Raw genomic sequence first — 20,624 nt, 5'->3', positions numbered from 1 at the left:
GCTCATGATGTGGCTGATGAGCCATCATCCCAGGAAGACAGCACAGCTGACACAAGGGCTCCAGCCCCTCGAGGCGTCTCTAGGCCCCTGTGAGACCTCCACAGGCCTCAGTTTCCCAAGCTCTGGGCCAGAGGGCTTGGGGCAGGTGGTCTCTATGCAGGGCTGCCAGTTCCAAGGGACAGGCCCAGGTAAGTGTGGAGTGTAGCCAGGACTCCTATGAGGCCACTTGCATGCACCATCAGCCATGAGGTTGGACGAGCTACTTACCCTCACTTTCCATGTCCATAAAATGAAGCCAATGGTCCCTAATCCACAGGACTTCAGCCAGACAGAGACTGAACATGAGAACCTAGGAGGATGTGGGCAGAGAGCTAGGGACGGGGCCCTGTGTGTTCTTTTATCCTCCTGAAGGCCCCACCTTCTGGCTATGGCCCCACAGAGCCCCCCACCTGCCCACTACGACCCCACAGAATGCCCTACCTGCCCACTATGGCCCGACGGAGGCCCCCACCTGTCTGTTACAGCCTCATGGAACCCCCAACCTGCCCACTATGGCCCGACGGAGGCCCCAGGTACATGTTATCACCTAGGGGATCTCCAAGTCCCTGTTATCTTCTTGGAGGGGTCCCCCAGAACTCTGTCGCCTTTCCATGCAGGTCTCCCAGAGCCTACCCTCTCAGACAAAAACAGATTGATCAGTGGTCGGGGATACCTTGTACATCAGTGTCCTTTGCCATGACCTCTCCCGTAGAGAGCAGGATCGCGATGACCACCTAGCTACAGAGCTCCCTCTAGGTCCCTCCCCACCCCCTAGGCCTCACTTTCCTGCAGGGTGGGGAGAAGACCCCTTCTCTAAATAACGTTCATTCACCTAGCCACCACCTGCAAAGGACCTATCACGTACCCAGGCGGAGAATATGCAGAACAAAGAACCCCCTGGACCTGAGATTGAGAGGGACAGGGTGGGAACACTACTGGCAGGAAGAGGATGAGAGCAGGGGAGAGGCAGAGGGGCAGGGCTGTGGCGGGACCACCTGCAGGAGGTGGCACTGAGGGCTGCTCCCCATGCCTGGCATGACTGCCATCCCCATCCCTGCTAGGGTTTTCTCCACACACAGAATTTGCCACATTGGGGAATAAATCCACCCCCCACCTGGGGGTGGGGGGATGCTGGGAAGGACTTCTTAGCTTCCAGAAGATTCTTCTTAAAAAATAAGCTGAGTGGAAATGTACAAGGGTGCAGACACTTTGGGAAACAGTCTGGCAGTTCCTCAAACCATTAAACCAGGAATTACCATATGTGCCAGCAACTCCATGCTTAGGTCCACCCCCAAGAGAAAAGAGAACGCCTGTCCCACAAACACCCGCACACAAACGTCCACAGCAGCGTTCTTCAAACAGCCAAGGGTGGGAACAGCCCAGATGGCCATCAACGGATGACTGTGCAAGCCAGATGTGCTCCCTCCATGCCCCGGGGTACTGCAAAGTCTTCAGGAGGAGCAGAGCTCTGGCACTTCCCCTAGAAAATGGTAAGGGACTTGAGGATGCAAGAGGCCCCGTGTCAAATAGGACACAAGGACATGAGGTGTCCAGGACAGGCCAATCCAGCGACGGAGAGGAGATTCGGTGGTTGCCAAGGGGAATGGGGAGCTGGGGAGAGGACGGCTAGGTACGGGGTTTCTCTCTGAGACCATGAAGTGCTCTCCGGTTGATGGCAGTGATGTCTGCACAACTCCACAAACACACCAGGAATCACTGAACTGTGCACTTGGAGTAGGTGTCGTGTGTGCTAGGTGAACTCTATCTCAATGAATTACAAAAACTAAAGCCTTGGGTTAGGAGCACCCCGCTCTGCAGCCCCTGCAAAGGACGGGCCATGGCGTGAGGCAGCTCCAGCCTTCCTGGGGAGGGAGATGGGGTTTCAACCCCTCCCAACAGACATCGCTCCCGGGGGACACACCCCTACTTCCCAGAATTGCCAAATAACAACCCTCCTCAATCCCCCTGTTTATTGGGCGCCCCAGGGGGCTCCTGCTCTATGGCCCAGGGGGTCCCACGGCCCGTGCAGTGGAGAGTGCTCAGGGCAGGACTCCCCACAGGACACGGAGGTGGACAGTCCAATTTCAGACATGACATCTGCTCCCAAGGGACGAGGTGGGAGCACGGTCCCCCAGCATGAGTGTGCAGACTCCCAGCAGGTCCGCGGATGGAATTGGGACCCATGGGGAAAGAATTTATACCTTTATTTTCACTACCCTCTCTCTACCTGAGGTCTAGACAGGCAGTGAACCACAGTGGCCAGTGGCCAAACCTGCGATTTGGTCAGCGACAGATACGGCATGTCCCGGGAGAGTAACTACAAATATCCTGGGGGAGCAAGACACCCCAGGCCTGCCCCCCAGAAGCAGGGCCAGAGCCAGGAGGAACCTCACACCTGCCCCGCTGGATGCCAGTGTGGCCGGCTGAGGGTGGGCCAGGCCAAGGACATGCAGGGCTGGGGTCCCCGCCTGCCCCTGCGGCCCCCGTGGTTGCCAGCTCCAAATTTGTGCTGGGCCTGGGGAGGGACGTACAGCAGTGTGTCCTCAGGCCCCCAGCGCGCTGCTGTCCAGAGCAAGGAGGGATACTAAAAGCTCCACAGGCGTCTCGGCACAGAGCAGCTCTGGAGGGCCGAGGGAGGACAGGGAGGGGCCCAGCCAGCGGGGCGATGGCCCGTGAGTACCCGCACAGACCTGTCCACCTGCGCCCCCTTGGGGACTCTGTCCAGACAGCTGTCTCAGTCCGGCTGACAGGTCCTTGAGATTGGGTTTTCCTGAAACATTTCCCTTGGCCATCGGTCACCAGAGTCCTGGAGGCTGAGAGAGGAAGAGCAGAGGGAACCCCGCCCTCCCCAAACCACCCACCCAGAGCCCCAGCCCCACAGCAGGCTCTAACTTCTGGCCCCATGGTTCCATGGGAGGGTCCCCCACTCCCTGCAATGAGGAAGAAACCAGACTGTTCCACCGCAGGGCAGGTGGGTTCCTGGGTGTCTTGGCTGGAAGGCCTGGACCCCCCGAGGGAGTTCTGGACATTTCTACAGGAACTCCTCTGGCTGCTGTGGGAGGAGGGGAAGGCCCAGAAGCAGGGGTCTGCAGGCCCTCCTGAGGGATGAGGAAGCCCCAGTGCTGACCCCTCAACTCAGAATCAGCTCAGACAGCCCTGGGCCTGATTGCCTTGCTGGGGGCCTGGGATCCTGCAGCATTGCAAGGATGGAGGGGGCGCCCCCAGGCCAGGGCTCCAGACAGAAAGGGGTCCCCAGGATGGGACCCTGTTGCATCAGGCAGGTGAAGGCAGGGTTTTCACCTCTCCACTTTGGGCCACGTGGAAACAAGCTCAGGGTGGATGAGCTCTGGCAGCCAGGGGTGGAGAGCTGTGCTCATGGGCATCATGAATCCCCCGTGCTCTGGGGACCTCATTCTCATTTAAGGCTCCTGCTCCTCACAGGCCTGAGGGGCAGGGGCAGGGCTGGAAACTGAGGCAGGAGTGCCTGCCCAGAGATGCTCGGTGCCAGTGAAAACAAAGGACGGGTGAGTAGTAGGTGTGCATCCCTCCTCCCTCTCCCCTGTCTCCTCCCTCGGCTCATCTCTCCCTCTCTCTCTATCTATCTCTCTCCATCTGTCTCTGTCTCTCCCTCTCTATCTCCATCTCTGTCTCTGTCTCTCCATCTCTGTCTTTCTCCATCTCTGTCTCTCCATCTCTGTCTGTCTCTCCATCTATGTCTCTGTCTCTCCATCTGTCTCTGTCTCTCCCTCTCTCTTTGTCTCTCCATCTCTGTCTCTCTCCCTCTGTCTCCCCCTGTCTCTCTCCCTCTCCTGGTCTCTCCCACCTTCCCTCCCTCCCTCTCTGTCTCTCCACTAACTTCCTCCCCTGGCTGGCACATTCCTGCCCTGCCCTCCTCCTGCTCAGGCCTCCAGCTAACAGGACATTCTGCACTTGTGAACACTTCATGGTCACTGTCACCAGGGCCGCCTCCAGTCCCGAGAAAACTCTGACCTCTGCTATATTTCTGCCGCATTCTCTCGGGGATCCACAATTAATTTCCTCCAGATGGGGCCCTGCACCGCAGACGCGCCACTCAGCCCCACGCCGTCCAGGTGGTGGGGGATACCTGAGTCCAGGGAGGCTCCAGGCCAGCTTTGGGCTGAGATCTTCATCTCCAGTGGGTTACCTCCTGGCCCCTACGAGTCAGGCTGGCTCTGTGCAGACCCAGGCAGGGCCTGACCCCTGGACACTGCCCCTTGAGTCTAGCACAACCACAGCCACAGCCGCTGGTTCCCCGTGCTCCCGGATGGTCCTGTTCCCTTTGCCTACGCGCACACTTAAAAACACTCCTCCTGGAGCATCTGCAAGCTCCCAGGCTGCCCAGCCCCCCTCCACCATCCTCTGGGTCTCTGTGGGAAAGCCCTGGCCCAGCTCCCTCCATCCTGTCAGCAGTAAAAGGGGAGCTATTGTAACAGGTGCATGGACAGGTCCCCTCAGCCGGCCCAATACTACCATAGCACTTGGGGCCGGCTCATTGCCAGGGACATGGTCAGTGCTCAATAAATACCCGTGTGGGTCCCAACTACCCTGTGGACACCACGGCTGTTATGTCCCTGCTGGTGAAACAGCCCCTAAATGCGGCCCTTCAAAGCCTCCACTGCAGAGCCTGGATGGGAACTCTGACCTCCTAGCCGGTGGGCAGTGGCTCCAATTCTGTCAAGCCAACATTTACTGAACACCTACTGTGTCCTGGTACCGCGCTCATACTCTACAGGCAAGAGAAAGGCATCAAATTTATTTCAAGGAATCCACCGTCCAATGGGGAGGCAGCAGGCACAGGGGAATCCTGGGGGGGAGTCAGGAGGCGGGCGCTGGACTTTAAGTCAATGTGCTATCTACAATGTATTTTAAACATCTACAACTCAACAATCAAAAGACAAGCCAGTTTTAAAGCAGGCAAGGACCTGAACAGACATGTCTCCAAAGACCTGCACGTGGCCCACGAGCACGTGGACAGAGATCCAACAGGACCAGTCCTCAGGGAGACGCACATCCGAACCACAGGAGACAGCACTTCACAGCCACCAGGATGACCGGAACGCAAGGACAGCGTAGCAGGTGCTGGTGAGGACATGGGGAAAGCGGCCCCCATGGCAGTGCTGGTGGGAGCCCAGGATGGCCAGCTGCCGTGGAGGACAGAACAACGGCAGCACAAGGCCCAACAAGGAGTCACCCTGGGACCCAGCAATCCCCACCACCCCACCCAGGTCTCTATAGAACTGAGACCCGAAACTGCATGTCCGCACAACAACTTACCCAGGACTGTTCACAGCTGCCCTCTTCACACTGGCCCCAAGGTGGAACCCACCTCAATGTCCACGGACGGATGCATGGATAAATGAAACGTGTGCTCACCACACCATGGGATATTATTCAGTCTTAAGGAGGAATCAAGTCGTGGCACAGGTGACGGCCTGGGGACATCCGTGAATGACTCGGAAAACAACACACTGAGGGTGAAGCCTGCCACAAAGGCTCCCTGTGGGACCCCATCCACACCAAGCATCCAGACCCAGAGACAGAAAGCAGATTGGGGGCTGTCCAGGGTGAGACTGCTTACTGCACGAGGGGTTTCTCTCTTGGGTCATAAAAAGTGTTCTAGGGGTGCATGGGTGGCTCAGTGGCTGAGCGTCTGCCTTCAGTTCAGATCATGATCCCAGGATCCTGGGATCAAGTCTCGCAACAAGCTCCCTTCACAGCCAAGAACCTGCTTCTCCCTCTCCCTTCACGACCACCCCGCTCATTCTCACTCTCTCTCTTTCAAACAAATAGAATCTTGAAAAAAATATTTCTTAATGTTCCAAAATCAGGTGGTGGTGACAGCTGTGCAACCTCGTGAACATACTAAAAACCACTGAATCGTACACTTGAAAAGGCAAACTTTATGTCACTTACACCGCCACAAAGGTGATACCAAAGACATATCATGGTGCTACCATGTGCCCCCTCTCAGGGTGCAGACACAGAACCACATCTAGGGTGCAGAAAGGACAAGTGGGAAGAAGGCAAGGTGCATAGCAGGGGCCATAATCCAGCACCGGTGCCTTTAACGGATTTGTAATAACAACACAAAGTACTGGCAGCTGGCTCACAGGACATCTGCATGCAGCAAGCACATGCATAGAAACCCTCACCAGCTCTCCCATTCGCTCTGAGTCCTGGGGCCTCTCCCCTCTAGTGCCACCCCTCCCGACTTCATGGGACAAGTCCCAGCGGGCGGTGCCCCCACCTAGATTAGGTACAATCTCCCTGCAGCCTTCCACCCTCATCTGGCCACATGAAGCCTCTCACACCACACTCGTTCCACATGCAATTCTTGCCCATAGACCCGCTCAGCCCTCAGGTCCCCACTGTCTGAAAGGGAAGGTCCAGGAGGTCGCTCACAACTGAGAGCTGGCTGTCTGGGCTCCGCCCACTGCTCAGCCAACCTCCAAACACTTGGGGCTCTGTTTCTGCCAAACCCACTGCCCCCATCCAGACCCAAGCCATCATCTCCCCTCCCCTGGACACAAGCACCCTCCCAGGGGTCTCCGGCTTCCACTCTGGCTCCCATCTCCTTCCCCTCCAGCAGCCAGAGCGATGACCCAAACACACCGCACAGGCAGCAATGGTCCAGCAGTTGCGCTCCTAGACATATATCCCAGAGACACGAGGGCTATGTTCACCTAAGAGCCTCTCCATGCAAGTCTGCAGCAGCTGTATTCATCACGGCCCCAGACACCCCTCCATAGTACGTGGTTATACAGTGTGATCTGCACACACGCACAGCCCAGGACCCCGCCTGGCAGAAAAAAGGAATGAGGTATGGATGCACACAACGACATGGATGGGTCTCCAGAGAACCACAGTAAGTGAAGAAAGCCAGTCCCAAAAGGTCGCATGCTATATAATCCCATATATAGAACATTCTGGAAATGAGAAAATGACAGGAGGGAGAGCAGATGAGTGGGTGCCAGGGATGGGAGGGATGAGAGAGGGTGTGGCTCTGAAAGGCGGCTGGGGGTCCCTGCTGATGAAACGCTCTGTGTCCCTGTGGGCATCCTGGCTGCAACGCTGTGTGGTTCTTACGTCAGGTGCTACCTTTGGGGAGACTGGGTGGAGGGCACAGGGGATGCCTCTGTGTTAGTCTCAAAACCACATATGAGTCCACACGCATCTTGAAACAAAAACTTAACTACAAGAGTATGAACCCCCTTTCCTCCGGTGGGGCCCTGGCAGCTAGGCTCAGACCCCCTGTCCCCAGGCCCCTTTCCTTAGGTTAATGAGCCACCTGTTGTGGCCTGTGAGCCTCTGCACCGCTGTTCTCCCTCCCTGCACACCCCTGCTCCTGCTCTGCATGAGGCTGCCGCTCCTACCCTCCAGCTCTCCATGGGTTTATCATCCATGCATCAGCCAAGCAGTATTTCCAGAGCTCCCCCTGCTGTGGGGTCACAGTGAGGAACTCACCAGACCCGGTCTCACTGCCCAGAGCCTCCGGTCCACAGGACGGGACCTCCACGGGAGCATGTGTGCATGGAGAGCCCAAAGGCACTCTGGGGCCCTGGCACCCCACACCAGCCTCATCAAAATGCATTCAACTCTTGCCTTTTCTCCCCCAGAGCCACCCCCCGCCAGCCAGGCCTTTGACCTCAGCAGCAAGCAAACAAACAGCTGAGGGAGGGGGCACTGAATGGTCGTGCACAGAAGCTGGCTGCCCAGTCCCCAGGTGGGCAGAGGGGCGCCAGCTCATGGTCCTCCGGCTTAGCCTCTGCAACCAGCCTCCGAGAAACCCTGCACTGGTTTGCCATGCACACCCCCAACCCGGCGGGACTCCTGGGCGCACCCTCAGGGCCTCCCTCAGTACCTGGAACCCTCTCCACCGAAAAACCCTCCCGAGCTTCCTACAGTGAGACCAACCCTCCGGCACCTTCAGAGGTCTCCTCTTCTCCGGTTAGGGGTCCTCGCCCAAGGCAGAGGCTGACGGGAAGGGGCAGGTGGTTCTCAAGTGTGGTCCTCAGGACTCTGGCCCCAGATGGCCCCAGACGTGTGTCCTCTGCTAGGTTCCCTCCTGGGGAGCCCAGGGTGGGAGGTCTGGAGCAGATTGCTAGCTGTTGAGACCCTTAGCCAGCACCCCCATCTCCTTGGCCTCACTGGGCCTCTGCTTCCCCCTCCAGAATGGGGGAGTCACGCCTTCCAGGCAGGCCGAATGAAGGAAGGCACAGGCAGCTCCTAGCTCCTGACCAGATACCTGCTGACACTCGAGTCTAGCTGAACTGGTGGGGAGGGCGCAGGATGAAGAAGTTTCAGGGGTCAAATACTGCCTGGACCAGCCGATGGTCCTGCAGGAGAAGCTGAGGGCCCTGGGGCCTGGGCACAGGAAGGGGCGTGTTCATGGGACAGGAGGAGGGGAAGGCCAGCGCCACCCGCTTCAGCCCTTGCTCTGGACTCACCGGCTGCAGGCATCTGCTGGCTTTGCCCTCCCTCCAGGTCCCAATTGCTGTGCACACTGATGATCGTGTCTGGGCACCATGAAAAGTTGGAGGGTTCCTATCCTGGGGTCCGTGGATAAGTCTTAGGGAGTCTGTGGACCCCCACAAGCACCCACAAAACGTCACGTGTGCAGGGACCCGCATGTGTCCTGGGAGAGGACCCTCAGCTCCACTACACTCTCAGAGGAGTCTGGAAAACCCACGAGTTCATGAATGCCGAGCAAAGAGCCACCGAGGGCCCGGCTTCAGAAGACGCGGCCACTCTTCCCTGCCTCTGTGTTACTATCGGACCGTGGGTGCCTCCCTGGTCCTCAGCTGCCTCAACTGTGTCTACACACAAGGGGGTGGCCGACGCTACTGTCCCCACAGTGCTGCAGACAGCTCTAGGCCAGCCCCGCTGCCCACCGGCCCTGCGGCCTCGCCAAGCCACCCAATGCTGGGAGCATTACCTTCTCCCCTCTTTCATGGGAGCACATTGCATACCTCAACACAAAGCACTATTTTAAGGACTAAAAGTGATAACATCTATGGTAAAACACACAGACGTTCAAAAATAGTGAGTATTGGGACACTTCAGTGGCTCAGTCCGTGAAGCATCTGCCTTCAGCTCGGGTCACAATCCCAGGGCCCTGGATTCAGCCCCTCATTGGGCTCCCTGCTCAGCGGACAGTCTGCTTTTCCTCTCCCTCTGCTCCTCCCTCTGTTCATGCTCTCTCTCTCTCTCTCTCTTGCTCTCTCTCAAATAAATAAAATCTTTTAAAAATTTTTTTGAGTATCCTTCCTTCAAAGGAATCTCCATGGCTTTGGGATTGTAGGTGACCACGTATGTGCTCTGGAGTACTTTCAAATTGAAGTCTGTGACTAGTGTCCCCCAGACACACATGTCCTTGTCCCAACCCCAACACCCATGAATATGCCCTTGCACAGACACAGGGTCCTTGTGGGTGCAATGAAGTTAAATTAAAGATCTGGAGAGACTATCCTGGAATTTGGCCCTAAATGTAGGGACAGTGCTCTGTAAGGAAGGAGGAGAAAAAGGCAGAGACAGAGCAGGGGCCACACACACACAGCAGCTCCCCTCTTCCCCTTGCTGGAACATTGGCAAATGCTTGAAAATCTGTACATCTGTTTTATTTATTTACTTATTTACTTATTTACTTATTTAAAGCACAGCATCTACTTCATGAGCCACTTGACCTGGCGTTTGAAGAACCACCTAGAGCAGGGGCTCTCAGCCCTGCTGGGTTTTATCATGGACCCAGGCCAGGAGGCCACCCTCCCAGACCCTGGCAAGAATTCCAGCTGGGTCTTCGCTACCATCTTCCCTGCAACACCTTGGATGCATAGCCAGCCGTCCATCCCAGATGCACACCAGCATCACCAGGACAGTCTTCAAAGGATCCCAATGCACCCAGACCACCTCAGTCAGTATCTCTGGGTGAGGCCTGGGCCTCAGCATTTTCCAAAGCAGCCAGATGATTCCACATGTAGCTGAGACTGGGACTAAAGTGGTAGTTCCTACATTTGAGCCACCCGGGCATCTTTCAAACATGCGGCTTCTGGCCCTGGATGTCCCTGGGCCAGGGCTGGGATGGGGGGCTGAGATTCTGCATTTTTAACAGTCTCCTGGGGAACCATCTCCTGTGGCTTTGCTGTGCTGCTGGGGTTAAGAAGCACCAGCCTATACAGCCACCTGGAAAACTGATGGAGTTTCCTTTAAAAGTTAAAAATGGAGCTACCCTATGATCCAGCAATTACACTACTGGGTATTTTCCCCAAAAATACAAATGTAGTGGGGCGGCCCGGGAGGCTCAGTGGTTTAGCGCCGCCTTCGGCCCAGGGTGTGATCCTGGAGACCCGGGATCGAGTCCCACATCGGGCTCCCTGCATAGAGCCTGCTTCTCCCTCTGCCTGTGTCTCTGCCTCTCTCTGTGTGTCTCTCAAGAATAAATAAATAAAATCTTTTAAAAAAATACAACCGTAGTGATCTGAACAGGCACCTGCACCCTAATGTTTATAGCAGCAATGTCCACAATAGCCAAACTACAGAAAGATCCCAGATGTCCAGTGACAGATGAATGGATAAAGAAGATGTGGTCTACATACACAATGGAATATTACTCAGCCATCAGAAAGAATGAAATCTTGCCATTTGCAACGACGTGGATGGAACTACAGGGTATTATGCTGAGCGAAATAAGTCAGTCAGAGAAAGATAAGACCATACGGTCTCACTCATATGTAGAACTTAAGAAACAAAGCAAATGAACATGGGGAAGGGAGGGAAAAATAAAACAAGGTGAAATCAGAGACAGAGACAAACCACAAAAGACTCTTAACTCTAGGAAACAGAGTCGCTGGAGACCAGGGGAATAGCAGGATGGGGTAACTGGGGGATGGGCAGTAAGAAGTGCACTTTTTGTGATGAGCACAAGGTGTTATAGGCAACTGATGAATCACTGAACTCTACTTCTGAAACTAATAATATACTATATGTTAATTAATTGAATGTAAGTTTAAAAAAAGAAACAAGGAGCACCAGCCTAGAGCCATGCTTCTAAAGGTAGGGTTCTCAGACAAGCAGCAGCAGCAGCACCAACTAAAACTTGTTAGAAACGTACATCGTCAGGCAGCATCTCAGACCAGAAATTCAGGGGTGGGGCCAGCAAATCTGCTTTGGGCACCTTCCAGGCAATTCTGATGCACAGTCAAGTTTGCAAAACACTCCATCCAATAGCGACAGTGGTGGGCCAGCCCCCTGCCCAACACCTGCTCTATCAGCAGCACAGAGGACTGTGGTTTCTCTGGACACCCAGGAAGGTGGGAGCCGCACATGGGGAGAGGCAAAGAGTGTGATGGCTCCACCACAGAAGACATGCCTCCTGCATAGTCGGCAACGCTAGTCTTGAAGCCACGGCCCCCTACCCGCTGTCATTCAGCCTGAGCTCAGCTGTCCCCTCCCCTGGACACCTCTGCTGCTCTCAGGGACACACTTCCCCTTCCCTCCTCAGAACCCTCGCCTGCGGGGTTCCATCAGAGCCCCCCAGACTCCAGAATGAGAAACCCTTGATTATTTACATGTTTTAGTTTCACATCCAGACTTTTTGGTAGAAGTCACTTCATCCTGCTTCTTGTACGTCGCTGCAAACTACGTACGGCATACCTTGGGCATCAACCAGATTCACAGGTAATAAATGAGATGGTGTTAGGAGGTGGGGCCTTCAAGGAGTCCTTAGGAATGGGATTAGTGCCTGATAAAGGAGACCCGGAGCACTCCTCTGGCCCTTTCCCCACGTGAGGACACAGGGAGCATGGCAGTCTGCAATCCAGAAGCAGGCCTTCACCAGACACCAATCTGCTTGCCCCTTGACCTCCAACTTCCCAGCCTCGGGAGCTGTGAGAGATACATGTCATTGTTCAGAAGCCCCCAGTCTGTGGAATTCTGTGACAGCAGCCCCAACAGACACAAGCACAGTCAGGCTCAGCAGCTATTTCCAGGTTGATTCACAAAAGGCCACCCTGAGCTTCTGTGTCCTTTCCCCCCTGAACACAGTAGAGACTCAGGAAATGCGCCTCAGCAACTGGACGAGTCAAACCAAGGCAACTATAGCAGCAAAGAGAGTTATAAAGCAGGTGGAGGAAAGGCTGCTTGTTTTTCTGCATCTCTCCCAGCACTTTGCCACAAACGCTGCTCACTAGACAGTGCTCCCACCTTGCCCTCTGGTCACAACTGCGTCGCACCCTCAGGATGTCGGAACACCATCAGAATGGGTTCCCTTTATTCTATACCATCCATCTCACTCCTGGGAAACAATGGCAGAGCCTTACAAGCAATGACAGAGCCAAGAGCAAAACAAAACCCATCAGGGACTTATCACAGAGATGCTTTCAGAGAACCATGAGTGAGGGTGACCTACTGGCATGAGAGTCTCAGGGAAAACTTTCCCTTTAATGCTCAATGCCCAGCTGTAAGTGCTTGCAATGAAGTGGACGTGTGGCGTGATGGCAGTGATACATTGCCCTCATTCATCCACAGTCAGCATGCCAGCACCACCGCAGTCACTGGACACACGGCAGTGACCGGCATAGACCCATCCCTCCCAGTGCGAAGCTTACACACTCGCAGAACCTCCTGTGATGGTGGACAAGTTCTATCTCTGCACCATCCATAAGTCCCACATTGCTATCGAGCACATGAAATACAGCTAGTGAGATGGAAACACTGAATATCTACATTGTGTTTCACCATGATTCAAATTTAAATTCAAAAGGCCACATGTGGCCAGCAGCCACTGTATTGGGTAGGGTTGGTCCAGGTGAGGAACCCCAGCACTGATTTAAGGAGAAAGGTGGCACAGCAGTCTCTTACTGGCTGCTACAGACAAGATCATCCCTCTGCCTGGCTCTGGTTGTACACCTACAGCCTCTGCACACCTCGCGAGAGCAGAGGCGCACACAGAGGCACAAAAGTGAGCCTCAGGCAAAGACCTCACTCCAGACCCACCCCACCAGCCAGGAGATACTGTTAGGTCACCAGCAGACACCAGGAGGCACCCAACATGACAGTATAGGGTGCAAACAGCAAACCCCCCTCACCAGGGGTGGTGTTTGTTGGAGTATGGAACCCACACACTGACAGGGTGGGCAGGAACAGGAAAACTTCTGGTGGCCAAGGGTGCTGGACAGGTCAGGGGTGGTGGTCACCGGCGGGGAGGCTCAGTTTGGCGGCCCGGCTGGAAGAGAAAGAGAGCAAAGCGCGGGCCGCATCTGTGCGGCGCTCTCCATGGTGCTGAAGAGACCAGCCGCTCCTCTGTCCTAAAGGAAGGCACAGTGGGTCCTGTGGGCCTGAGGGAAGCCCTGGTCGGATGCACAGAGCAAAGCCAGGACCCCAGGTTAGCGCTCACTCCATCCACCATGTGCCTTGCACGAGTCCGGAGACTGTAATTTGGGGGAGTGGCTGATCTAAGAGGGGGCGACCACAGTGGGAAATCCAAAGAAACATCACCCCCTCTAGATCCCACAAATCCACATATCCTGTTGTCCTCGAAGGATGCTGAGCGTTAGATACACAGCTGTCAGCTCAGAGTCGACAACCACTTATCCAGAGTTGTGCTGGGGGAAAGCGAGGAGGAAAAGGAGCCCCAGCAGCCACCACCACTCTCTGTCTTCCCAGCCATGCCCCCTCCAGCCCACAGTCCTCCTCCCTCGGTCAGCTGTGCTGTCACCATCAACCAGGGCTCCTCGCTACCTCAGCGGCCAGGGAGCGGCTATTTCCGGAGGGTGCTGACCCTCATCTCCTCACCCGCGTGTGGTAAGGTGCCTGATCTGAAGCACCCACATCGCTCCAGGGCTGCGCTGGGTGAGGGGAGCGTGCAGAAACACATCCTCCTCAGCTATTATTGGCAACAAAGAACTAGTTATTTGCTTTTTCTTTCTCCCTTCACCTCCCGGAGCCTTTTCCCTCACCAAAGTGGCTAAACCAGAATCTCTGAGGAGATGCTTATCTTCAGGAGCTGCTTTTGTTTCTGAAATGAATTCCAATTGGCCTACTTGGTCTGTCCGTCAGTCCATGTCCATGGACCTGCTTCCTCCCTAACCTGGGCATGTGGATTTTTTTTTTAAGTTTGCTTTTACATATTCACGGCCTAGTATAAAAAATATGCCCCATGGTCATTTATTTTGTTTGGATGAGGGCTTCTTCCCCCTTAAAAGGGGCATTAACTGCATAAACATGTACTTTTTTTTTTTTTTTAAACATGTACTTAAAGTGGAAACAAAGCTCCATCTGACCCTCCTAGGAGGCTGGCACTCACCCTTCACAGGGACACCTGCTTCTCAGGAGCAGGAGTTGGGAGGGATCTGGAGGGTACACGTGGCTGTGTTTTGGGGGACGAGGTGGAAACGTCTCTGGGTGACAGGTGTATTGTGTGTGTGTGCGCGCGCACAGGCGCAGAGGGACTAGAATTTAGACTGTGGGCGTGTGTGATTTGTGTGGGCCGAGGGATCTGGGCCAGTGAACGGAATCTGCATTTGAGGGGGGAGGCCTGGTGTGTGAGATGACTCACATCTTTCAGGCTGTGGGAGGGTTTATTTGTGGGGGCAACTTTGGTCCGAGGGGTCCTGTGTACACGGCACCAGGAGGAAATATTTACCTGTGCGGAGTCCAGCGAGTGGAGAAGGGGCCATGCAGTGCCAGCAAGGCTGGAGGGAGCAGCTGGGTGTGCACCTGTGCCTTTGCCTACAACTCCGGGCTGCCGCGCCCCAAGAAGAAGCGGGGTGCGGAGGAAGAGGAAGGAACGAGGAGGTCGTTTTGCACAAGGGAGTTTAGAGAACGTGTTCCACACAAAAGCACAGGCTCTGGAATCACCGTCCTGAGCGCGAATCCTGGTGCTGCCTGGCACCCGCCAGTCAGGTCTTCTGCCCTCTCTGTGAGCCTCCGCTTCCCAATGTGGGAAAATGGGAGAAATAAGAAAACTAACCCCACAGAGGTACGGGAATTAAGTGCTAGAATCCATGCAAGCACGTGCCCCACACCTGACACACAGTACCTGTTTAATAAGTGTTTGATGTTGCCATTTATCATCATTATCACCATGATCACACCTGGCTATTGGCTCCAGTAATGATCATTGTAAGTGGCATTCATTGCACGTGTACCGTGAGAGCAGAATAGTGGTAAGTAATGATGAAAGCTTACTAGGAACCTAGCACAGCAGTGCACGCACCTCAATCAATCCCCACCTGCTTTACAGATGTTATCAGTCCTTCGTACAGATGAAGAGATAGAGGCTCAGAGAAGTTCAAGAACTTGCCCAAGGTCACAAAGCCTAAGGGTTGCAACTCCAAAGCATATGCTCCTGTGGGGCCCGGCCCCTGCAGTCTCCCCATCTCCAAGGTGTCCCCCCAACAGACAGACCCTGGAAGTCACTGGGCTCACTTGGGCAGAAAGCGTGTGCCTTGCACTCGGGGGGAGGATGAACCCAGAGGAGGAGGAGTTGGCAGAGGCGGCCCCAGTTGAAATGGAGTCCATACCAATTCCAGCCAAATGTAGAATACATTTGCCATTTCTGCATTATTCATGAAAATCCCCGTTTCCCAAAGTCAGCACTGCGAGCTGGGCTGATGCCTGCCCAATCTCCCCACCCCTTGTGCAAGGGAAAAGTCGGACCGGAGTCAGGACCATGAACTCCGTGAGGGCTCTGCTTGCCCTCCCCAAAGCATGAGCCGCCACACCCACCAGCTGAGCGGGGACACACGGGACATCCAGACCCACAGCTGCAACACCCCACTTTGGTTCTGCTTGCCTGATGGGCTGCTGCAGGGCACACATTCTCAACAGTCACTTCCTTCCTGAGGATAAGCACGGACCATTGTCGCAGAAAGGTGGCCCCAGATGTCCAGCCTGATTATCCCAGGCCGGAAGGGTCAATTCAATTTTCCATCATGCCATGTTACCAACCGACAGGGAGCAGTCAGCTCCCGCGCCCAGTGCCTGTAAGCCTACCCTGGTTGGCCTACAGGTGGTGTGATGTGGGGGGGTGGGGGCTCCACTCTGGACAAATCCAAGTTCCAACCATGACTCTGCCACCGTGGGTGGGGGGCTCTGGCCTGTCCCACGGGCTCCTGGGTCTCTCCGGCCTCATCTGTAAACTGGACATGGTCCCCCTCTCTCCACCATGGGAGGGCCCAAGCAGGGCAATGTAGAAGGCAATGTGCTTTGGGGAGCAGAAGGCTATGTAGCTGCTTGGATGGGGGATAGGGACCCGAGAACATCAATCCACAGAAGGAAGCATTTCTCACATCAACATATCAGACCCTAAACTCATGGCCAGCCACAGAATCAGGTCTCTTCCCTCCATTAGCACAAAGGAATTCCTACCCTTCCCTCTAAAATGGAAGCTCTCTGAGGACAACAACTTTTGTCTGTTTTGCTCACTGCTGGTTTCCCAGAACCCAGAGCACCTGCTCATAGCAGGCACTCAGTAAGTATCTGTTGAACAAAGGAGAGATTTCTGCAGGCCACCCAAGGTGTCCGGGAAGGTGGACAGCCTGGAGGGCTAGACCTCACTCTTAGATATTCTGGGGACTTCCACAGGGACAGGGGCCTGCCTCCTTTCTCCCTGGGCTCCCACATGAGACCGCGAAGCTGCTCTCCTGGCTCAGGCACAGCTGGCAGCACCTCTGGAGGGACAGATCCGCAGAGCAGCACAGCCAGAGCCCCCAGGGTGACAACTACCCTTGGGCTCCCGAGGAGCCCAGCTGGGAGCGCCAGGCTGCTGAGTCGCCCACCTCAGCCACCCACATCTGCTGCCCGAGCCTCGCTGTGTGCGCGCGCACACACACACGCACCGCCTAAAACCCAGAGAGTCTGCTCAGTTGAGCCCCTGCGCGCCAGGGTCAGGGATGCTCTCCAACCTGCTCCATGAAAACAACAACAGCACAGAAGAGGCCGCCTGGGACAGGGCCGGGCACGGCGTTGATAGGCAGGAGCATTATATAATTAACTGCCCCCCACGCCTCCTCTCCTTTGAGTAATAATGAACCTGCCTCTCAGTTGCATAAGCCAAAATAATAATTACTCTCCAGCCCTCCATCAGTCCTGGATGTGGCCGGGGAGCAGGTGTTTAGTGCCTGCTTCATGAGACGTGGAGGCAGCAAGCAGGCAAGGAGAAGACCACACGTACGTTCATGATCTCCATGCCCAGCAGAAGCACACAAGTCATTGCTGTGCCCCATGCTTTTCCCAGGCATCCATGCCTGACAAATTACCAAGAGGGAGTCACAGAGCCACTTCTGAGGATAAGCTCCCAGATGGGGGGCAGGGGGCATCTAGAGAGTGGGCTTGTTTGGGGTCTGGCTTCCAGGAACAGTAAATGCTCCATGCCTCTCCGATGCACGGAGAAGTGGACACGGGAGTGTCCAGGACAAGTGGGCAGCTGCAAAGCGGGCCAAGGCTCCCTGCACAGAAACCATCTTGCAGCCAGGGCAGGCAAGCAGGCAGGCTCAGCCCTGAATGTGGTGGCATGCTAGAATGAAGGCACAGAGCATTCCCTAAACTACCGGTGAAAATGATTCAGCCACTGGAAGGCAAGATTCCTGGGCTCTCGCTAAACAGATGGGCCTCCTCCTCCCTCCCTCTAGCAGCCTCTCTGGCTGCGCTAGCCCGCGTCCAACCACCTAGAAGTTTATTGCCGTGTTGTGTTGCTTTGGGTTTGTGCTCCTCTCCCAATCACTCCCTTTCCATTGGCTTGGGTTGATCAGGACTAAGGGAGGCCCTTCGGCACCGCAGGAAAACAAGCAGAGCTGGGGCCTGACTTCTGGAGGCCCAGCACCAAGGGAGCTCTGCCAACACGGGCCGGGGTGGGGGGGGAGGGGGGCTCTCCCAGCTCCCCTCCACCCTTGGTGGGTCCCAGATGAGGCCCTGGGCTCAGGGCCTGGGGCTCAGCCTGGCCTTTCCAGCAGGTCTCTGGCCTGCGCTTGGATGATGCACTGACACTGCTCAGCCCCACGGCTCTGGGCCTGGCTCTGCTCCTGGAAAGCCCCCAACAATCGTCAGCTGGCACAGGGGTGCTGTCCCCCACCAGGCAGTGGGGCAACCTGTAGCCAGGGCAGCTATGGCCTCCAGGGAGCCCCAGGAAATGCCCCAGGTGCGCACGGCCCCACTGGAGGGAGAAGCTCAACTTCCCCAGAGGTAAACAGAAGAGGCCGAGGAGAAGGTCCCTCCTCCGCCCAGCCCCCTGCCCTGCCCTGCCCTGCCCTGCGCGGGGGCCACCGCCAGCGGCACCTACCTCCGTCAGAGTATGTCTCCGTGCCGTAGCCGTCCTGCAGCCCGTTGCTCCAGGTGCCTTCGTACTTGGCCCCGTTGCCCGTGCACTCCCGCACCCCGTAGCGCCCCTTAAATCCGTGCGTCCACTCGCCCTTGTACACCCACTTCCCCTTGCTCTCCAGGCCGATGCCGTGGCGCTTGCCCTGCGCCCAAGTGCCCTGGTACGTGTTGCCGCTGGGCCAGGTGTAGACGCCCAGCACCTCGAAGCCGTGGCTCCACGAGCCTGTGTATTCGCCTTGGCCCTTGGGACCGGTGCAGACGCCATGGCCGTGCGCCTTGCCGTCCTCCCAGCCTCCACAGTAGGACCCTCCATCGTCAAAATTAAACCTACCCCCACTGGACATGCATGTAACTCGGTTTGCAAATCCCGCAAACGGTGAAAAAAAAAAAAAAAAAACCAAGGCGATCAACAAACCGGATTCTTGGTTGGCTGGCTGGCTGGTTTTGTTTTGCCTTTTTTTTTTTTTTTTTTTTTTTTTTTTTTTTTTTTAAGGAAGAATGGAGAAAGCAAACACCACAGCGAGCAGATCCCGGGCGGCGGGCGGCCGCGGCGCCGGCTTCGGCGGAATTTAAGTCAATTGGGGGCGATTCTTCCTTTTCGAGCTGCGCCGCGGAGCCTGACCAGCGTCTCGCGCTCCCGCTGGAGACAGGACCGGAGGGGAGGAGGGAGGGGGAGGGGAGGGGAGGGGGAGGGAGGGGGCAGGAGCAGGAGCGTCTGGTGCAAACGGCTCCACCTCAGCGGCAAGTGCCCCTCGGAGGCGAGCCCGCCGGGCTGGCCGCGCAGGCCGGGGCGGGGACGGCGGGCGGCTCAGGCCCGGGGCGCAGCCCCCCACCTGCGGCTGCCGCGCTGCGGGCGCCCGAGGGCGGCGGCGGGGCCCGCGGGCGGCGGCGGCACGGGCGGCGGCGCGGGCGGCTGCACCATATTGGGGGCCGCGGACCGGGCCGGGCGGCGGCGGCAGCAGCAATGCGGCGGGGCGGGCGGCGGCGGCGGCGGCGGCGGCGGCGGCGTGCGCTCCGGGCCCGGCTCGCGCGCTCGGGGAGGCGCGGCGCGCGCCCGCACCCACCCGCGCCCCCCCGCGCCCCCGGCCTGCGCGCCCGCACCCACCCGCGCCCCCCCGCGCCCCCGGCCTGCGCGCCCGCACCCACCCCCGCCCCCCCGCGCCCCCGGCCTGCGCGCCCGCACCCACCCGCGCCCCCGGCCTGCGCGCCCGCACCCACCCGCGCCCCTGGCCTGCGCGCCCGCACCCCCCCTCCCGCGCCCCCGGCCTGCGCGCCCCGCGTCCCCCGCGCCCCCCCCCCCCGCGCCTCCGGTCTGCGCGCCCGCGCCCCCCGCCCCCCCCCCCCCCCGCGCCCCCGGCCTGCGCGCCCGCACCGCCCCCCCCCCGCGCCCGCGCCCCCCACGCCCACCCGCGCCCCCGGCCTCGCGCGGCCCCTGCGCGCCCCCGAGCCCACCCTCCGCTCCCGCGAGTCCCTTCCCGCCCCCCGGCTCAGCCCCTCACCCGCCCGCGCGACTCCCACGCGCGCGCCCCCGCGCCGGCTTCCCGCCCCACCCGCCCCACCCAGACCCGCGCGCGCCCGAACCAGCCCCCGGGCCCCGCTGCCCCTCCCGGCGCAGAGCGCAGGGTGGAGGGTGGAGGGCGCGGGGCGCGGGCTGGGACCCCGGGCGCCCGCACCCCCGCACCCCCGCACCCCCACGCGGCGCTCCCGCCCGCCCGGCTTTTCCTCTGCCGGGGCTGGCCTGGAAATAGGGGTCCAGACGGGTCGCCCCCGCCCCCCTTTCCCGGGACTCAGATTTAAAGGGACAGGAACTGCGTAACGGGAAGGCGCCCAGCACCCAGGGCGCCTTCCTCCCCCTCCCGGGAGCCGCGGGGTGAAGCCTGGCGGAGCAGGCCCCGGGTGTCCTGGGGCGCCCCTCGTGTTTGCTCTCTCCCACCCTGCGCCTCGCCTCTGGCGCCCAGCACCTGTCCCTGGCCTGCCTGGAGAGGCTCTTGGCAGACCACAGGTGGTTTTCCCCAGGACAGATAATCCATCCTTCTTCCTTACGGGGCCGTTTGAGGTCTACATGGAGGAGGAAGGGGGGCAATCACCTCAGAAAACATGTAGTTGGTAAATGTCCCCTCACCGCCAATTAACAAAGTCCGGCCACACACACCTGCTTTGGAGTAAAGATACCCAAATGCTGTCCCTACCCTGCGCCCTGACCAACAGGTAGCCCCCAAGTCCCAGAGCGGTTGCACTTTGGGGGAGCAAAG

General features: G+C 57.6%; 1 protein-coding gene across 2 annotated transcripts in view; it reads right to left on the bottom strand.

The window, feature by feature from the left end:
• Positions 1–18,741, bottom strand: part of JPH3 (junctophilin 3) — an 85,041-nt gene extending 66,300 nt beyond the window's left edge. For both annotated transcript variants that reach the window (XM_055307074.1, XM_055307075.1), the window contains exon 1: positions 18,335–18,741. In XM_055307074.1, the coding sequence (XP_055163049.1) occupies positions 18,335–18,716 (382 nt within the window). In that variant the 5' untranslated portion in view covers positions 18,717–18,741. The remainder of the gene's footprint in view (positions 1–18,334) is intronic.
• Positions 18,742–20,624: the final 1,883 nt, after the last annotated feature.

This window comes from Nyctereutes procyonoides, unplaced genomic scaffold (genome assembly GCF_905146905.1).
Source record: "Nyctereutes procyonoides isolate TBG_1078 unplaced genomic scaffold, NYPRO_anot_genome, whole genome shotgun sequence".
Lineage (NCBI taxonomy): Eukaryota > Metazoa > Chordata > Mammalia > Carnivora > Canidae > Nyctereutes > Nyctereutes procyonoides.
Note: the sequence above shows the minus strand (reverse complement) of the source record. Positions and strands in the feature narration are given on the sequence as shown.